Consider the following 17,316-nt stretch of genomic DNA (forward strand, 5'->3'; position numbering starts at 1 on the left):
TAGAGGCGGGCCGCGCTCGGCCCCATTTTCTAGTGGGGGGAACCCAGGCGGGGAACTCCCGGGACTCCCCTCCCCCAACGCTGTGTCCGCAACAAGGGGCACAGTGGTCACCAGCAGGCAAGTGTCTTCGATTGGGCGCTCTCTTCTCCCCAGCCCTCCAATCCGTCTGTCCCATCCCCGGACCTCACTATTCCCTGAGTTGCGGGCACATACCCAGTGCATCCAGTAGCCTCACTACATTAAGTTTAGTATAAAGGTCTCTGTTGTCGTTCTAAAAGGACACTGCCCACTCAAGAATGAAGAAACACCCAGTGAAGCTCTGCTTCCCATTCAACACAGGGCTTTTGGACTAGGGACCCGAGTGTAGAAGCTTCTCAGAACTGCTCTGGATCTACCCAGGCTGCAGGCTGCAGGGGTTCCAAGTGTGAGGTAAGGGTTGCCAGCATCATGGTGCTCCCTAGAGGGGGCCTGAGAGGCTGGGGTGTGCCTGAAGGCCACCTGATGCTCTCTCTGACTCGGAACCTGGCAGGACTCCCCAGCAGCAGGTTAACAGAGGCCTGCAGGGCGGCCAAGGGAGTGAGTGCCCACTTGGAGGTGCGCTCGGAAGCTGGATCAAGACCAGGTTTTACTGGGACCACCCCCGGTAATCCTCCACTGCCCACTGACTAGGCTCTATGCCTGAAGCCCCGAACAGTCATCACTAAGGGCGCTGATCACCTGTTGGGGACATTACCTCGCCTGGCACTGACAGCCCCTGTCCCAACCCCAAGGACTATTGCCCACCTGTGTGTCCCCCCGCCCCCCAGGCCCCATGTTATCACCTAGCCTTTGAGGTGCAGAGTGCCAGGAGTTGGGCTAGGTCCCCTCGAGCCTGACCTGCCTGCATGGTGCACAGGTAAACAGAGAAGTGAAGGGGACCTCGTTTCTTCTCCTTCCTCACTGCCCCCCCCATCCAGCCTTGCAGTACATTCTGTGCCCCCCCCCCCCCCCCCCCCGCCAATCCTGCCACTTCTCTGCACCTGCACAGCCTCAGGTTGTCCTGGGCCACCTCCTCACCTCGCACAGAGGTCAGAAGGAGCCTTCTCTGCTCACAGTCCTCGTAGTTTCCATTACTCAGAGTAAAAGTTCAACTCCTGTGACTCACCACCTGCCCTCCTGCCTTCCTCTCCACCTGTCCCCTCCATTACAGCCACACTGGGCTCCTCCCTGTTCCTCCAACACCCAACACTACAGACATAGTTCTGCCTCAGAGCCTTTGCACTGGCTGTTCCCTCTGCCTCCAGTGTTGTTCTAGGTACTGGCAGGGCTTCTCCTCCTCTAACTTTAGGCTTTACCTACAAATGTCACTTGCTCACTGTACCTCCTTTAACACCCCCCCCCCCATCAGTCTCCTTGGCACTTCTCACCAGCTGCCCTGCTGTACCTACTACTACTTTTGAATGTCCATGTGTACAAGGGGGTTCATCCTTCCTATTGGACGACTAATGCCACAGCCAACCAGGCAGGCAAAGGGGCTCAGAGGTCCCAGGCTGGCTGGACATGCCCCCATAGATCCAGCCCAGCCTGTGGGGCAGCCCTGGACCTTCCTAACAACCCATCTCTGCCCTCCCACCCAGCACTATCTGGTGTCCATGGCGCTCATCAGTAATGGGAGAGGGCTCCTGCCCACCAGTCCAGCCCAGCCTCGAGTTTCATTCTGGCAGGGCACAGACAGGAGGCCGCCAGTGGATGGGTGTAGGGCAGGAATGGAAAATAGCCCCTGGCAGTTGGGGACCAGGGCTCCCAGGCACCAGGGGACTAGTAAAAGGATGTTGAGGTCCCTGGGCTGGTGAGCCTTTCCTGCCCCACCTGAGAGGGAAGGCCTCCTCTCCCGCCACTGATGCCCCTGCCAGGGGAGTTCTCTGTAGCCCTCTCCTGCTGAACTCCTGGCCAGCTCCACTGATGGGGGTCTCTTGCTCTGTGTCCTGTCCTAGCAACCAGGGATGGGGTTTGGACAGCCACCTCTGAGGCAGGTGAGGCCAGGTATTGGGAACCCAGGTGTCTTATTTCCTCCCTGGGAAGGACCCAAACCTGGTCCAGGGACAAAGGACAAGAAGCCCTGTCCAGCTCATGGAGCCCAGCATGGGCTCAGAGCCTTTGTATGGTTAGTTCCTGCTGCCTAAGATGCTTGTCCCCTAGGACCTGGCCTGGCAGCAACTTCTTATGGTTTGCGTGGACATAGCTTGATGGTGACCTCATCCCAGTGGCCCCCTAACCCACCTAGCCACCTCCATCTGTCTGCTTCTCCTTATCTTGCAGGGCGATCACTATGCGTTTCTCTCTCCTGGCAGGGGGTGCTTTGGCCACTGCGGCACTCCAGCACCCACAGCCCCAACCACAGCGGGTCTCAGACTTGGCTGATGCACAGCAGCAGCCTGGCGGGGGCTGATGTTTACTTCCACGAGGACCCAGCACACCCCTTCCATGCTCAGCCAAGATGAGGTCTGCGTGCTTCCGGCCCCTCACCACCTACAGACCATCCAGGGATCCTGGGTTTGAATATTGATGCCCGTCATGATGACCGTGACCTCTCTGTGCCTGTTTCCCTGGATGCCAACTGGGCTTGGGGGACACGGCTGTGCCACCCTCAGCTCAGCAGCACAGGGCAGCTGTTTTGAGGGCCAAGGGAGTCCCTGCAGCTGCTGTTTGTAGATCCTGGTCTCCAGGACCCTGTGCCCAGGACCCTCCTGTCCCAGCCTTGGTTCCTACATACCCCCTCAAAGTGTCTAGGGCAAACATGGATCCGGTGGGGATACATGTGGAGACATTTATTGACAGAAGGGAGCTGGGCTTCTGGTCTCTGCCTCTGGCCAGCCAAAGTGAGGGGAAAAGATGAAGGCCGGTGTCCAGTGGGGAGGCAGCATGGCTGGGCCTCACCTTCCCGCCGCAGAAACTGCATCTGGGGCTGGCCTCAGGTGCTGGGGGCATACTGCAGTACTAGCCGGTCAAAGTCATTTTCCTTCAGCACGAAATGAGGGGCAAAAAGAGAGAAAGGGGAGCACATGTGAGTCGGGGCCTGAGTTCTAGTCCTTCCGTGGCAGGCCTGGGGGATCTGGGGCTCACCTTGGCCTGGTACTCCTTGATGAAGGGGTGGGACCTGTGGGCATCCTTCAGCTGGGATAGGTAGCGGTTTGTCACCTGTGGGGAAGGTGAGGCTAGGTTAGCTGAACCCAGGAACCCCCTGTGGCTCTAACATACAGGGCAGGGGTGGGTGGGATAAGGACCACCCAGCAGAATCCCTGCCAGGAGCCCTGATCTCCCCACATGTCCTCCATTGCCCCACCTGAACAGGACGTGGCACAGAACCTGGGCTTGGCATGCAGATGGGCTATGAAACTTGGGGTTCACAGGTGTGGACAGGGCAGGGCCCTGGGTGCGGAGGGGAGGCCAGGAAGAGTAGAGGGCAAGTCAAGGGGGATGGAGTTGGAAAGGGAGATGGGTTTGAGGCACTCAGAGGCCTGAAGACTGAAACCTGTGCCCCAGCAGAGCCTCTGCTGCCAGGCTGACCCTGCCAGTCAGTCCCAGCTCTGACTGTATGCGGCTGGGGCACTTGCCTGGCTCTGTCTCCCCGAGGCTAGGAGTCTAGGCCTGTTTCTGGAGTGGGAGGGTCATCCTGTCTGTCCTGCACCACCTTGGCTAAGGCTGCCGGGAGCCCTCCTCCAAGGGCCAGGAAGTGGCTGCCTCGAAGCCCTGGCTGGGCCCCTGGCCAGCTGGGCCAGTCACCTAAATGAGCAATGCTCCAGCATTCTCCTCCCTCCTCACCTTCAGACAAAGTGGGATCACTCTCCTAGGCCCCTTTTCCATCCTGTTGCCTACCTCACACCCTAAGGTTGCACAGGCTGGGGTTCCAGCCCAAGTTCCTTCTCTGAGCTTCGGATCACTTGTCCATAGGACCCATGGGAGCAGTTGACCTGTGGCCCAGGCCAGGGTGGGGGCTCTGGGTGAATATCCACAACTCCAACTTCCCAGGGCCCATCCGCGGGGAATGGGTTTTTGTCCTGACCCCAGGCCAACCCTGAGGCCCAGATCCTGAGGCCCCGAGCTTCCTCTGGAGCCAAGGCCAAAGCAGAAACCTCCACCCACCCCCGGACGGCATCATGAGGGCCAGACAACCCCCCTGCACATGTCTGGGGGCAGAGGGCCTACCTCAGGAGGCTTGCCCAGGTGCTGGGACAGGACGATGAGGTTAACCAGAGTCTCCGGGTGGCCACTATCCTGAAAACATAGGGACACCAGGCAAGAAGAATTAGCACCTCTAGGCCCTGAACTTGACATGCTTACCCCCACCTTGGGCTGGATGACATTCCTCCCCCACTGACCTGGGGTGGGGACATGACCTGCACAAGGTCACATCCTCAGATGTGGGACAGGGTCAAGGCTCCAAGACCCCGCACCAGCCAATCGGCAAGGCAGTGACCTGAGGAACATCCCTCCTGCCGTCCCACATGCCCATGCCAGCCGCTTCCCCTCTGAGCTTATTGCCTCATTAGATCAGACTGGGACAGAGTCTCTTTGCCTGTCACAACTGGGGAATTGGGGAGGGGCCTATTTATCACAAGAATCTCAAATCTCAAAGTAACAACGCCAGGCCAAAGGCAGCCTCACTGACCAGTCTCAGGGCTGCCACAAGTGGACCCCACCCGCCCGGCCCGTTCCCTGGAGGCCTTGGCAGGAAGTTGCTGGGAAATTACCAGAACCTCCAGGAGGGTGATATCATCCCACCCGCCCACGCTGGGCTCTGAGGCACAGGGAACCCTGGGAACCAGCTGGCCACTGCCCTGGCCAGGAACCTCGGCCAGAGCCCTTGGTGGCAATAAGGCAGGGACATGGTGGGGAACCCTGCTGAGGCAACTGAGGCAGAGATGCACCCCCCAGGATGCATGACCTCCACAGGCACGCCCGGTCCACGCTGCCCTTCTTTTCGGAGACCCAGCTTCTCCCGCCAGCACAGGCATCCTGACAGGGTAAGGTAGCTCCGCCAGTGCAGCCTAAGGACACCGGCCCACAGGACCACCACACTAACACCCTTTTGGCCCATTCCTGCTCCGCAAACAACATTCGGATAATTCGGCCCTTGCAGAAAGAAACAGGGAGAAAAGTTCCTACTGCTGTCAGTGTCTCGTTATATTAAAAGATGTTTTCCAAAAATGAAAAAAAGCTTTGATAACTTTTCCGGTTATAAAAATACAGAGAAGCCCTGGCTGGTGTGGCTCCGTGGATTGGGTGTCCACCTGGGAACCAAAGGGTCGCCGGTTTGATTCCTGGTCAGCACACACGTCTGCAAGGCAGGCCAGGTCCCCAGTTGGGGGTGCACGAGAGACAACCACACATTAATGTTTCTCTCCCTCTATCCCTTCCCCTTTCTCTAAAAATAAATAAATAAAATCTTTAGGAAAAAAAAATACAGGGAAAGACCTCAGATGTTGGTGGGGAGAAGAGAACTGCAGCCACTCCAGTGGATGGTGTTCTCGGTCTTTTGTTGTTGTTGTTCTTCTCTTGACAGGGTCCAGTCACCTCCGGTCTGCAGCCTGCTCTCCCCGCCTCACCGTGAACAGCAGGTATCTCTTCCAAATACAGACCCGGGTGAGACAGCACACTGAGGCCCCCAGACCAGGCAGCCAAGGTGACAGGAGGAAAGGCTGGGGCATGCCTGTCCACTCAGCTCAGGCTGACTCAGGCCCTAGCTGATGAGGTCCTCCCATTTCCAGGAGAAGCTGGAATCAGGATTTTTGTCTGAATCACAATTTTTAGTTGACTCGGCATTAAAATCCCTGTGTGGCTGTGTCACCTGCCGTCCTCCCTGGGAGCCCTAGAGCGTGGGCTAGGCCTGCCCTACCTTGTCTAGTGCCTCCTGCAGCACGCCCTCAGCGGCTTCCCAGCGGCCCTGGGCCATGTGGCAGGCCGCCTGTCCATTAAGCAGAAGCAGGGTGGGCAAGCATTTGTCGGCCAACTCCTGGAAGATGTAGTAGGCGTCCTGCAGCTTCTCACCACCCTGTGGGGACAGTTACGACATCACAGCTTTGTCACCCCGCTGCCAGCCCTACCCCAGCCTGCTCCCTCACAGAGCAGAGCAATTCCAGCACTCTGCAGAGACAATCCTGGCCTGGCCAGCCCACGGTAGGCCTTCCTTAGACACGGTCCCCTGCAGAGACCCCCACACAGCCTGTGCTCTGCTGGCTGGGCCAACATGGCAGACAGCCACCTCACCCTGGCTCCTCAAGCCCTCTACCTTGAAGCTGAAGCTTCCGAAGGTAGAAGTGGCCCACTGGCATCCAGGCTGTCGTCAAGTGGAAACCACTGGGTCACATGATCCACCAATGGTGGCCTCTTCTCTGTAGCCCTGACCCTGCCCGCCAGGTTCTGAATCCTGTCCTCCAGCTAAAGATGCAAGGTCACACTTGCAAGGGAACCTGAGACCAAGATGTGCTTGTAAAAACAGGTAAGGCTACCAGAGAGAGTCGTCGGAAGCCTGTCCCACTAAACTGAACACATACTGGAAACTGGCCTGGGTGAGGCCTCAAACCCAAGGGCAGTGTAGACATGCAGATGGGAAAACATTTTAAAAGGCTCATACAAAAGAGCAACTCAGAGAATGGAAACCAAGTGCCAGAAACCAGAAAGGGGCTGTTGCCAGGACACAGGGGATGAGGTGCCCAGGCATGTGGGGAAAGGTGCCAGGGGGACATTGGCAATCGCCCTGTGCTAGGAGCACAGAGAGCAAGCTGAGCAGCATCCAGGCACAGAGAGGGTCAGACCCTGAAAGAGGGGGCATAACTCTGGGAGGCATGTGGGCAGAGGCACCCCAAGTCTGGCTGGAGCCCCCAGCCAGACTTGTTCACTCTGACTCTGGCCAAGCCACTTGGCTGTGAGAAGCCTGGAATGGGGTGAAGGTTGAGCGAAGTGAGAAACATGCCAGGGATGGCCTGGGCTGGGGGTCCCGCTGGGGGGTGGGCCCCTGGCCCCAAACAAGCAGCAGTCCAGTGCATCCATGGAACCCCACACCCGTGCCCCCCCCAATGGGAGCAGCAGCTCTAGATTCAGGGGGCCACCTCCCGGCACCCTGATGTTCCTGCACAGTCCGTCCCCCACCAGGGCCAAGGGCTCACCACAGCTAGGTTGACCCAGGCAGTGGCCAGCTGGGTGAGGGTGGCGTCCTCGTCTTGGTCCTGCATTTTCTTTAGCTCCTTCCTAGGGATGGAGAAGAGAGGTGGGAGAGAGTCAAGTGGTTTGGCAGCTGTCCCCTTCCTCGCCCTTGCTCCCTGATCCTGGGGAGCATGTGTGCACACACACACACACATGCTGGCTCACGGACTCTGGCTCAGCCACCCCCTACCCTTGGCTCAGACATCATGGCACCACCACACTGGTAAAGCCCACCCCAACCCTGACCACCACCTGCATCACAGAGGGAAACTGAGGCACAGACAGTGCCACCCCTCATCCCTTGCAGGGAAAGGCGGGTGAGGATGGTGTGTCACCCAATGGACTGAAATGAAATAACTGGAGAAACGATCATGCCACCGTGTTCTGGGTCTTGGGGAGGGTTCTGGACGGTTCTCATGCTGAATGCCCCCTTAAGGGCAGAGGCCTGGTTTCCGAAGAACATGGGGTCCGGATCTGGCCTTGTCATTACACAGATGACCCTGATGCCCAGACCCCAGCCCAGCAGCACTAGGCGGGGACAGAGTGGGATTTACCGGGCGAGGTCCAGGCGGTCCAGCTTCAGCAGGATCTGCACTGTCATGGCCGTGCTGTGGGACAGGGCAGACTGTCAGTGGGCCCCTTTCCACTCTTGCTCCCATCAAGGCTCATTTCGTGTGGGTGCCACCTCCCAGAACATTCCTGTGAGTGCTTGGGGCACCAGCCCTGCCTTGCAGAGGGGGACACAGGCTGACCACCAGCCTGGCAGAGCTGATTTCAAACCTGGGCATGGCTCACTCGGCCCAGCCCCTCTCCACCGCCCAGGGCCCTGGCTCTCACATCTCACCAGTGACCACCCATGGGCTGGGAGCTCCTGTGCGGTCCTGAGGGTGCAGACTCCAGGCCCGTGGGCACCCCGCCCAGGCTGAGAACCATACCCATGCCCCTCCACAACCACTTCCCAAATTCAGTCACAGAAGCAGTGCTGCGTGGGAGCATGTGATCGCCCCTTCAATTCCCACACCCACTGCCTCTGTTTCAGCCCTAGACAGCGGTCACTGCTTACTACTTATGTGGCTGCTCACACCTCAGTTCTCCCACTAGAATGTGACCCAGCACCCAGGGCAGCCCTCATAGGAGCCTGAGAAACACTCACGGAGTCCGCTGCCTTGTTGGCTCTGCACCACACCTGTTTCTAAGCTGCGGCAAACCCCTTTCTGGACTGAGATGGGACATAAACATATGCAACAACAAATGTGCAGTGACCAACTAACCAAGGGAAGACAGGCACCGAGAGCTCACAGGAGAGGGCAGTTGCAACGTCTGAGGCCAGAGTTCTGGACACAGCACTCTGGATGCAGTGCAGACTCAGAGTGGCCTCTTGGGGTGTGGGGTGGAGCTGACTACATGCTGAGCTGGGCTCCAGAGCCCCAGCCCTGGAGTGCCCTAAACAAGGGTCAGCCTCAGGGAAGGGCCTCCAGGCAGAGGGAACGTAGGGAGCTCTTGGAACAGCCAGGGCCAGAACACAAGGGGGTGTGTGCAGAAACCGTGGGCAAAGACAAAGGTACTTTCTGCTCTGCCCTTGAAACAGGGTTTTCAGCCCTGGGCACCGTGTCCTTGGAACAGTGGCCCAGCTGTGCAGAAAGGAGTGTCTGCGGGACCAAGAATGGGAGCTGCAGCCTGAAAGGAGGCCTGGAACCTGTAGAACTCTCAAAGCAGCCTCCACCTCACCATTCCCATGACCACAAAGAGGCCCTGAACAGCCCAGAGACTAGAAGGGCTACTCACCCCTCCAAGATGTCTCCCCTCCAGGCTGTTGCCCCAGAACGGGGTAGGCACTCACCACTCCAGGCTGTCCCCCTGGTGCAGTGTGCGCAGGGCAGCGTCTGGGTTCTGGTCATGGAAGTAGATGGAGGCAGCCATCAGCAGGAACGTGGTATTGGTCACATCCACACTCCTGCTCATCTCTCGGTCTAGCTCGGCGATAATTGTGTCCCTGTTAAGACGTGACACTTAGGGCCCATAGCAGGAAGCAGTGCCTTCTCTGTAGGAGCAGACACACCCAAAGAGGGTGAGGTAGGCCCCCACGGGTGCATAACAGCAAGGGAGCAGAACAGGACCGGCTCTCTGTTTAGCACCACTGCATGCCAGCCCCACCACCTTTCCATGAGGCTCTTCTCACCTCACACAGAGAGACCAAGGCTGGGCACTCCAGGCCTCACAGGGAGATTCAGTGCAGGAGGGGCCATGCCCACCAAGCAGCATGAATGACAGCCCAGACCCAGGATCCCCTGGACCTCAGAGCTAGTAGGCTGCTGTGTTCACTCTGCCCCAGCACGGAGGGACAGGGTGGCCTGTTCGGGGGCATGAGGCCACATAGATGAATTGTACACTAGTGATGTCACTGCATTCCTGAAGAGGCCTATGTCCTGGCCCAGCTTGTCAGGTGGGTGACATGCTGGGCTGGGGGCCAGAGGATGGCTGCCCAGCTGGAATCGGGGTTGGGACAAGGATCAGCCGAACATCCTGCAGCCCCAGGGGCCCTGAGCCATGGTCCGCTTAACTAGGAAATGGAGCTGAAACCCCATGTTTTAAAGGCCTGCTGAGCAGACGATGAGAGATGTGAGGTGTGGGTCCAGCTTGCATCGCCACTGCTATTCAGGGTCCAGTCTCTACAAATGCATATCTGCCATACAGGTGCTAGGGTGCTACTGGCTGAGTGCCTGTGTTTGAGGCAGGGACATGTCTGTCACTATCTCCGCACCCACCAAAGAAGTGCCTGAAAGACAAATGACTTCACACTGGAGCCTGCCTCCTGCTCTGCACAGTGGGCTCATGTAGAGGGGTCACTTGGGGTTGGTGTGAGGAGCCCCTGAGCCACCTCCCTAAGTTTCCTGCCTGGTTCCTGGCACACAGGGTGTGGACATGCTGCCTGCTGTTGTCCCTGCGACATTAGTGTCGTGTACTGTTCCTGTCATGTACCGTAGTTGTCCTCATGGCCTCTGGCACTTTCCCCACCACCTGCTTGCCAGCCATCTGCGGGGGCAGTAGCTTGTGCTGTTGGGACGGACGCGCTGCACACCACTTTGCTTTCCTGAGCACGCACCCCGTGCCACCTGTGGGTTCTTTTCTGTAATGATTGCAACCACCACTGCTCCTGGGGGTCCCTGGGGTTACCTCCCCTTCCCTATGAGAATGGGGCTGGTCGCCCTGGCTAGTGAAGTACAGAGCAGGAGAAACAACGGCCTTGGGAGGCCGCTTGTCTTGGTATCCTGAGGCTGCTGACACAGAGCACCATGGAGTGGAGAATCAATCAGGAGTTTATTCTCTCACAGGTCTGGAGACCAGAAGTCTGAGATCAAGGTGTGAGAGGACCTGCTCCTACCGGAGGCTCTAACAGAGTCTGTCTCAGGCCTCTCCTGGTGCCAGTGGCTGCAGCGGTCCTTGCTGTGTGTCCACTTCACCCTAATCTCCGCTGCCGTCTCCTCCAGTCTCCTGTTTTGTCTCTTATGAGAATACCAGTCACTGCACTTAGGGCCCATCCCACACCCAGGATGATCTCAAGATCCCTAACTACTCACATCTGCAAACACCCCGTTTCCAGTGAGGTCACATCAAGTTTCTGGGAGCCAGGACATGGACATGTCTTCTGGGGGGTATATTCAGCTGCCACTGGTCATGAGCAAACCCCCCGAGCCTTGGGCTTTACGGGCAAAGGAGTCCAACAACAGGAGGTGTTGCCGAAGAGGCAGAGGTGGGGGGGGAGGGTCACAGCAGAGAGCCTCACCCACAGCTGCAGTGGCCCATGAGAGAAGCGTAGTGCCACCAAGATCAGGACCACACCCTGGTCCAGGAAGTTCCAAAGAGCAGAGACTGGGGAAGGCCCCTCTGTGAGGCACCAGATGCCGCGAGTGACAGGGCAGGGTGCGGGCGGGGGTGGCTGCTGGCCCCAATGCAGAGCACAACAACTCCCTGCTATGGGCCTAGGAGCCTGCTGGTTGTGTGAATGCTCCCTGAACAGGTAAAGCAGGGTCACCTGACTCCGAACCAAAGCCAGGAGGTGTGAGCTCACACCTGGGTGAGCATCCTGCAGTGCAGAAGAGCCCGAGAAAATGTAAAGCAGGAACCACCTGACGCCAGCACGCTGAGTGGCCAAGCACAGGCGGGCCTAGTTCTGTGGAGTTCCGCCCTGGCCCTAGTGTGGGCATGCGAGGCCCACCCTGGGCCACAGGAGGGTGTGGGACTTATGGGTCCTTACCACCCCTCCCCCAGCCTCTCCTGGTCACTGCCCTCAGGAGTTTGACCATTGTTGCTCTGCAGTCTGTCGAGTCCGGAGAGAGACGTGGGCCCCACAGCTTAGGGTGAGGTTTGGTATAACTCCACCTGTACTCCATCTAGTCCCCTCCTGGGGAGACAAACAGCAGGTACAGGGGAGGTACAGCCACCTCCCCTGTCATGCTAAGGCTCCCTCTGCAATGCCCAGGGCAGTACATTCAGGGAGCCCCTCGGAATCCCTGAGGGCATCTACACACACATCCTATCTCTGATCCCCCAGACCCTTTTGAAGCACAATCCATCACTGCTCCCCACTGTGCAGATGGGGGAAACCAAAGCACAGGGAAGTGAGGGAGCAAGGAGGAGGGACCCCCCCCAACCCTCACCTTTGGCTGTCATTGGCCAGGTACTCCGCAAACATGCGCACAGCCTGGAGCTCAGGGGCCGAGGAAGACTTGATTTCGTCCAGGACCACACCATACTTCCTCTGTGGTGAAACAAGCATGCTGTAAGCTCCACCGTCCTCACCTGCCATAAGGTTTCTATGTCCTGAGTCCCTGGAGCACAGAGGGCTTCTCAGGGCTCCAGCATCACTCTGGTGAAGCCCCAACACCTGGAGCCCGTGCCCACCACTCCCAGGTACCTCTCATCCTTCCAGATGGCCACCCCAACTCAGCATGTTGTTCTTTACTCTCCCATCTCAGGGACGTTGGTGGTCACAGCCCATGCTCACCTGTGCGAGGTATGCTCTGTACAGGAAGACATCCCTTTCCACGTCTCTCTCCGGACTCGACAGCTGTGGAAGCAGATGCGGGTTAGGATGCAGAGGGCCACGTGCTGGACAGGGCCTCCGAAGCCAGGGGCGGACAGCTCCCCTGGTGGAGTCCAGGCCCTGGCTCTCAGTTTCCTATAACCCTGGGCAGCAGGAGTGACCTCCACTGAGGGTACACAGCACGGTGGACACCTGATCTCGTCCCATCTGGACATCACCTGGGAAGGAGGCTCGATCTTCAGCCATTCGTCCAGGTGAGGAACCTGCCACTGAACGTGTCGTAACTGCTCCAGCCACAGGACAAGGGAACAGATGATGCTGGAGCACAGATACTTCCACGTAGCCTGCTCCTGTCCTGCTTTTGTTTCAAAACACTCTTTAAACAGGACACACAGAAGAGACGAAGGTTTATTTCACTCAGAGGACCTTTCTAGGAGGCCTCAGCGCTGCTGTCTCAGCACAGTGATGTCCATGTCTAGCCCTCAGGACCTCGGGACCTCCCTGTACTTGGGTACAAGGTCCACAGGCTGCACCTCCTCCACCCAGCCATCGCCCAGAGCTGAGAAGCAGAAGTCACCTCACATGTCACTCATTGTGGGGCTGTGAGGAAGGTCCCAGGAGGATTCAGGCAGATGAGGGAGCCTCCCATGGAAGAACAGTTTTTGGACCCCAGGGTGCTAGCCAACTTCCTAGAGGCCCTTTGGTGCCTAGGACAGGGGTGGGGAGCACAAGCAGCTTCGCCCAGAGGGCGTGCAGCACTGGGACACACCCTGGGGGGCTGGCAGAGAAAGTGAGGCAGAAAGGGGGCCCAGCCACCTTGGGGTGGCCTCTACAACAGCCTCACAGAGATGCCTGTACAGCTGCCAAAGCCCAGGGACAAGGGGTCTGGAGTTCCACAGGTGGGGGTACGCCAGGACTGCCTTTCCCCAGAGTGAGAACCAGATTCCTTGTCACCACACCTTCTTCTCCCAGCCTGAGGGGTGGGGGTGAGGAGGGTGAGTATGGGGAGTGTGTCCTCCTCCCAGGCCAAGGGAGAGTACAAACAAGAAGCTGGCTCCTAGCCCCAGCCTGACTCAGCCCACCCTTGCAGGGGAATTGCAGGGGGTATCTCTGGTCTTGGTGACCAGGTTGGGGATCTGGCCATGATTTGGAACACAGCATCTGCTAAATAAATGACTTGCAAATGACCCTCAGAGGTGGACAGTGGTGAGGACAGCCCATCTGGGTGGCCCCACAGCACCCTCAGTAAAAAAATAGACATGCTGGCTCTTGGTGTCTTCAATGAAAGGACACAGTGGGGGACCCTGAGGAGGACCTCGGGTCCCAGAGGTGACTCTAAGCCTCAGCTGCCCTGTCTGTAAAATGGGCACCACTACCACCAACCCTGCAGGACTGCCAAGGTCTCACCTAGAAGCTAGCTACACGTGAATGCTCAGGACCCTCTCAATCAGCCAAAGAGAGAAGAGCTTCTAGGACGTGTAAGAATGAGGACAGATGTACAGACAGATGAGCCGCCAGGCGAGCTCTCAGGTCCCCAGTACTGACAGCTCGTCTGAATCACCTGGGAGCTCAGAAACCAGCAAAGCCAGGGGCCCATGCCTACCAGTGCTGCCTGACACCAGGGCGGTCCTACTGGCCCCGAGGCAGTGCACAGGTGCAGCCAAGCCCGAGAGCAAGGGGTACTGTCTGGGGAGGCTACTGATGGAGTGAGGTGGGGGGTTTGCGTCCTCTCCCCTTACTGTCTTTGTAGCCATCAGAGTCACCTGACCACACAAGATGGTCAGCTCCTCTGAAGCTTTCTTCTGTTTCATCCCCAATACCTGGGTGGTGCCTGCCATCTTGTGGGCACTAAAGAAACGTCTGACAAACAGGGACACAATGGTGACACAGTGTTGAGACACATCAGCGTTCCTCCTGGGCCACCTCAGGTCGTGTCTGTCTCAGGTTGCTGGGGCCACTGTACCAAACTACCACAAACAGGGAGCTCAAAACAACAGAAGCTTATTTCTCACAGTTCTGGAGGGCAGAAGTCCAAGATCAAGGTGTCAGCAGCGCTACACTCCCTCCAAAAGCTCTAGTTGAGAATCCTTTGCCTTGTCCAGCTTCTGGTGGCTCGAGGCATTCCCAACCTCTGCCTCCACCTTCCCTGTCTGTCTTGAACCTCTCTCTGCCTTTCTCTTAGAAGGACACCAGGCAGTCAATTAAGGGCCTTCCTAAATCCTGGCTGATCTCATCTAGAGATCCTGCACTGACTTACAACTGGCCCTGGCCATTTAGCTCAGTTAGTTAGAGCGTTGTCTCAATACACCAAGCTTGTGGGTTCAATCCCCAGTCAGGGCACATACAAGAATCAATCAATGAATGTGTAAGTCAGTAGAACAATAAATTCATGTTTCTCTCTCCCCCCCTTCTTCTCTAAAATTAAAAAAAAAAAAAAATTTTAAAGAATTACACGACAAAGACCCTTTTTCCAAATAAGTCACATTAACAGGTTCCAACTGGACATATCTTTTCTGAGATAGCATTCAGTGCAGTACAGGCTGCCTAAGAGGCTTAGGTGCTCCATGGACCAGAATTAAATGACATGAGTTGGCTCAGCGGGGACAGTGCTTCCATTCTCTGGATGCCTCAGGGATAATGTCTTGACATGGCCATGGCTCAGAAGCTGAGCTGGGTGTGCCTCCAGCCAGAGTGACCACTGGTATGATTGCCTTTGTTTTCAGTCACTCTCTACATACAGCAGGTCACGCTGGTTCTTTCAGCAGCAATGTAAAATCTGCATAGCATGCTGCAAGAACACTCAGAAGACACATTGCTACAGTGGAAGCAGCACAGACACGTGGCAGAAGCCAAAAGGTGAACGTGAGTGCAATGCCGAATCTCAGAGACCCTACTGAGGTAGGTGTCATTGTTCCCAATTGACAGGAGGGGAAACTGAGGCTCAGAGAAGCACAGCGACTCAGCCTTGGTCGCAGAGACAACATAGGAGAGCTGGAACTCAGCCCAGGTCTACCTCAACCTTCTTCCAGTCTATACTACCCCACCAAGGAGGCACAGACAATTCTGGCGGTGGGCCGAATAAGGCTTGCCAGAGATGTCCCTGCCAGTCCCTGGGACCTGGGAACAGCTTACATCGCATCACGAGAGAGACTTCGCAGATGTAATTAAGGTTATGGACCCTAAAATGGGCAGAGTATGCTGACTGTCTGGGAGGGTCCAGCCTGACCACAGAAGACTTAAAGCGGCGACTAGGCAGAAGGAATGCAGCAGAAGGGAAAATTCCAGAGACTTCAACTGTGAGAATCCCATGGCTGGTTCCAAGATGGAGGTGGTGGGGGGCACATTCGAGGTTGAGGACTGGAGACAAGCCTCTAGGCGCTAAGAGTGGCCCCAGGCAGAGGGCCCACAATCTGAATGAGTTTGGGAGCAGATTGTTCCCTAGAACCTCCAGAAAAGACACAGCCTGGCCGACACCTTGAAATAAGCATGGTGAGACCCGTATTGGACTTCTGACCTACAGGAACCGTGAGAGATTAATAATTGAGTGTTGTCTTATGCTGTTTGTTGTAAGTTGTCAAGGAAGCCATATAAAATTAATACAGTTGTGCAAATGTTATCTCAACACATCCTAACAGTTTCCTGAAGTCTGTTTGAGGTTTTACCTCCATTACCTAGACACTCAGAAACATCACGTTCACTGCAGAAGGTGAGAACCGTGTAAAGCAAGCCTTCTTTACTTCAGAGTCCAAATTCCTCCCAATCATCTGGCCGCCTCTGTGAAGATGTCCGCCACTCCCTTTGGTGTCCTGATGCCCCCCCCCCCCACCGCCTTTGGAATAAAATTCAAACCCCTGCTGTAGCCCCCAGGCCCTGCCCACCTCATTCTCCTTCTCCTCCTTGACACCTCCCTCACTTCTGCTACACCAGCCTCTTACACCTTGACTACTCTGAGCTCACACCTGTCTCAGCACCTTTGCAGCAACTTATGGGGTTAGATGTGCGTCAAGGTTCAGTCTCAGGTTCAAATGACAGTGAGAGAAGTAAGGTCTGATTGGGCCACCCCCACGTAAAGCCACTCCTCCCCCAATTTCAGACTAAATACTTTTTACCTCCCCTTGCCCACACATAGTGCTCAAGTTGTAACTGCTGTCCACTTGCTTCTTTGTATACTCTCCTTGTTACACTTAACGCTCCTGTAACGCTCTTAAACATTCTCCAATGGTTCACTCACAGTGACAGAACACCCATGCCCAAAGGTCCTGCTAACAGCTCCTGTTGCCCCCTCTCCTGTCATCAGCTCCTCACTGGCTGGGCCCTCCCTGCCTGAAGATTTATTTTCTAGCTCTCCAACTGCCACGCTCATTGCCACCACTCTCCATCACACCACATCCTCACGTGTTTATTTACTCATTTACCCTCTGTCTCGCTTGCGAGGCTGATATGCCCAATAGGTCAGAGTTTTGTCTATTTTGTCACTTTTGAGCCCAGCACGAACACACTGCCTGACCTAATAACCGGGCTAGAGGGGCAGGTAACGTCGGTGAAGTCATTTCTCTCTTGAACGTCAGCGTTCTCAAATGTAAAATGAGGACAGAAAGTCCCTACCTCACAGGTATTGAGGGTGTGGCGGCTAGTGTGGAGCCCCACAAATGAGAATTATCACCGTTCTTACTACTAAGGGGCAAAACAGTCTCCCTTATTGAAATGCCTTCCAGGCTGCAGAGCGAGCACTCTGAGAAAAACTGCCGCTGCTTTGGGTTTTGGGTTGGGACGAGGATTAACTCCTCACTGCCTCTGAAGACAAGCGTGGGGAATAGCAACGCCACCACGAGAAAAATTTTTTAAAAAGAGCGCGACCCGCGGCCACCAGGAAGCGGCCCCCGCCTCCGTCCCCAACGTCCCCACCCCGGGACGGCCGCACCTTCACCCGCTGCGCCTCGTTGATACACTGTTGGTAGCTGCCGATGTAGAAGGCGTTCTTCACATCGAACAGCTCGTCCACTTCCCCAGAACCGCCGGAGGCCGGACCGGGGGCCGGGGGCGCCATGTCGCTTTGGTCCCAGCCACTCCTCTTCCTGAGGGACACGTCG

At 56.7% G+C, this 17,316-nt stretch overlaps 1 protein-coding gene across 1 annotated transcript; it reads right to left on the reverse strand.

Moving 5' to 3' along the window:
• Positions 1 to 2,781: 2,781 nt before the first annotated feature.
• Positions 2,782 to 17,316, reverse strand: COPE (COPI coat complex subunit epsilon). Its single transcript, XM_024560870.4, has 10 exons — positions 17,148 to 17,316; positions 12,188 to 12,250; positions 11,841 to 11,941; positions 9,023 to 9,175; positions 7,737 to 7,790; positions 7,146 to 7,227; positions 5,876 to 6,031; positions 4,186 to 4,254; positions 3,103 to 3,177; positions 2,782 to 2,998 (listed from the first exon to the last, which is right to left on the reverse strand). The coding sequence occupies exons 1-10, from the start codon at positions 17,271 to 17,273 to the stop codon at positions 2,951 to 2,953; spliced, it is 927 nt and encodes a 308-aa protein (XP_024416638.1). The 5' UTR covers positions 17,274 to 17,316; the 3' UTR covers positions 2,782 to 2,950.

Source organism: Desmodus rotundus, chromosome 9 (assembly GCF_022682495.2).
Source record: "Desmodus rotundus isolate HL8 chromosome 9, HLdesRot8A.1, whole genome shotgun sequence".
Classification (NCBI taxonomy): Eukaryota; Metazoa; Chordata; class Mammalia; order Chiroptera; family Phyllostomidae; genus Desmodus; species Desmodus rotundus.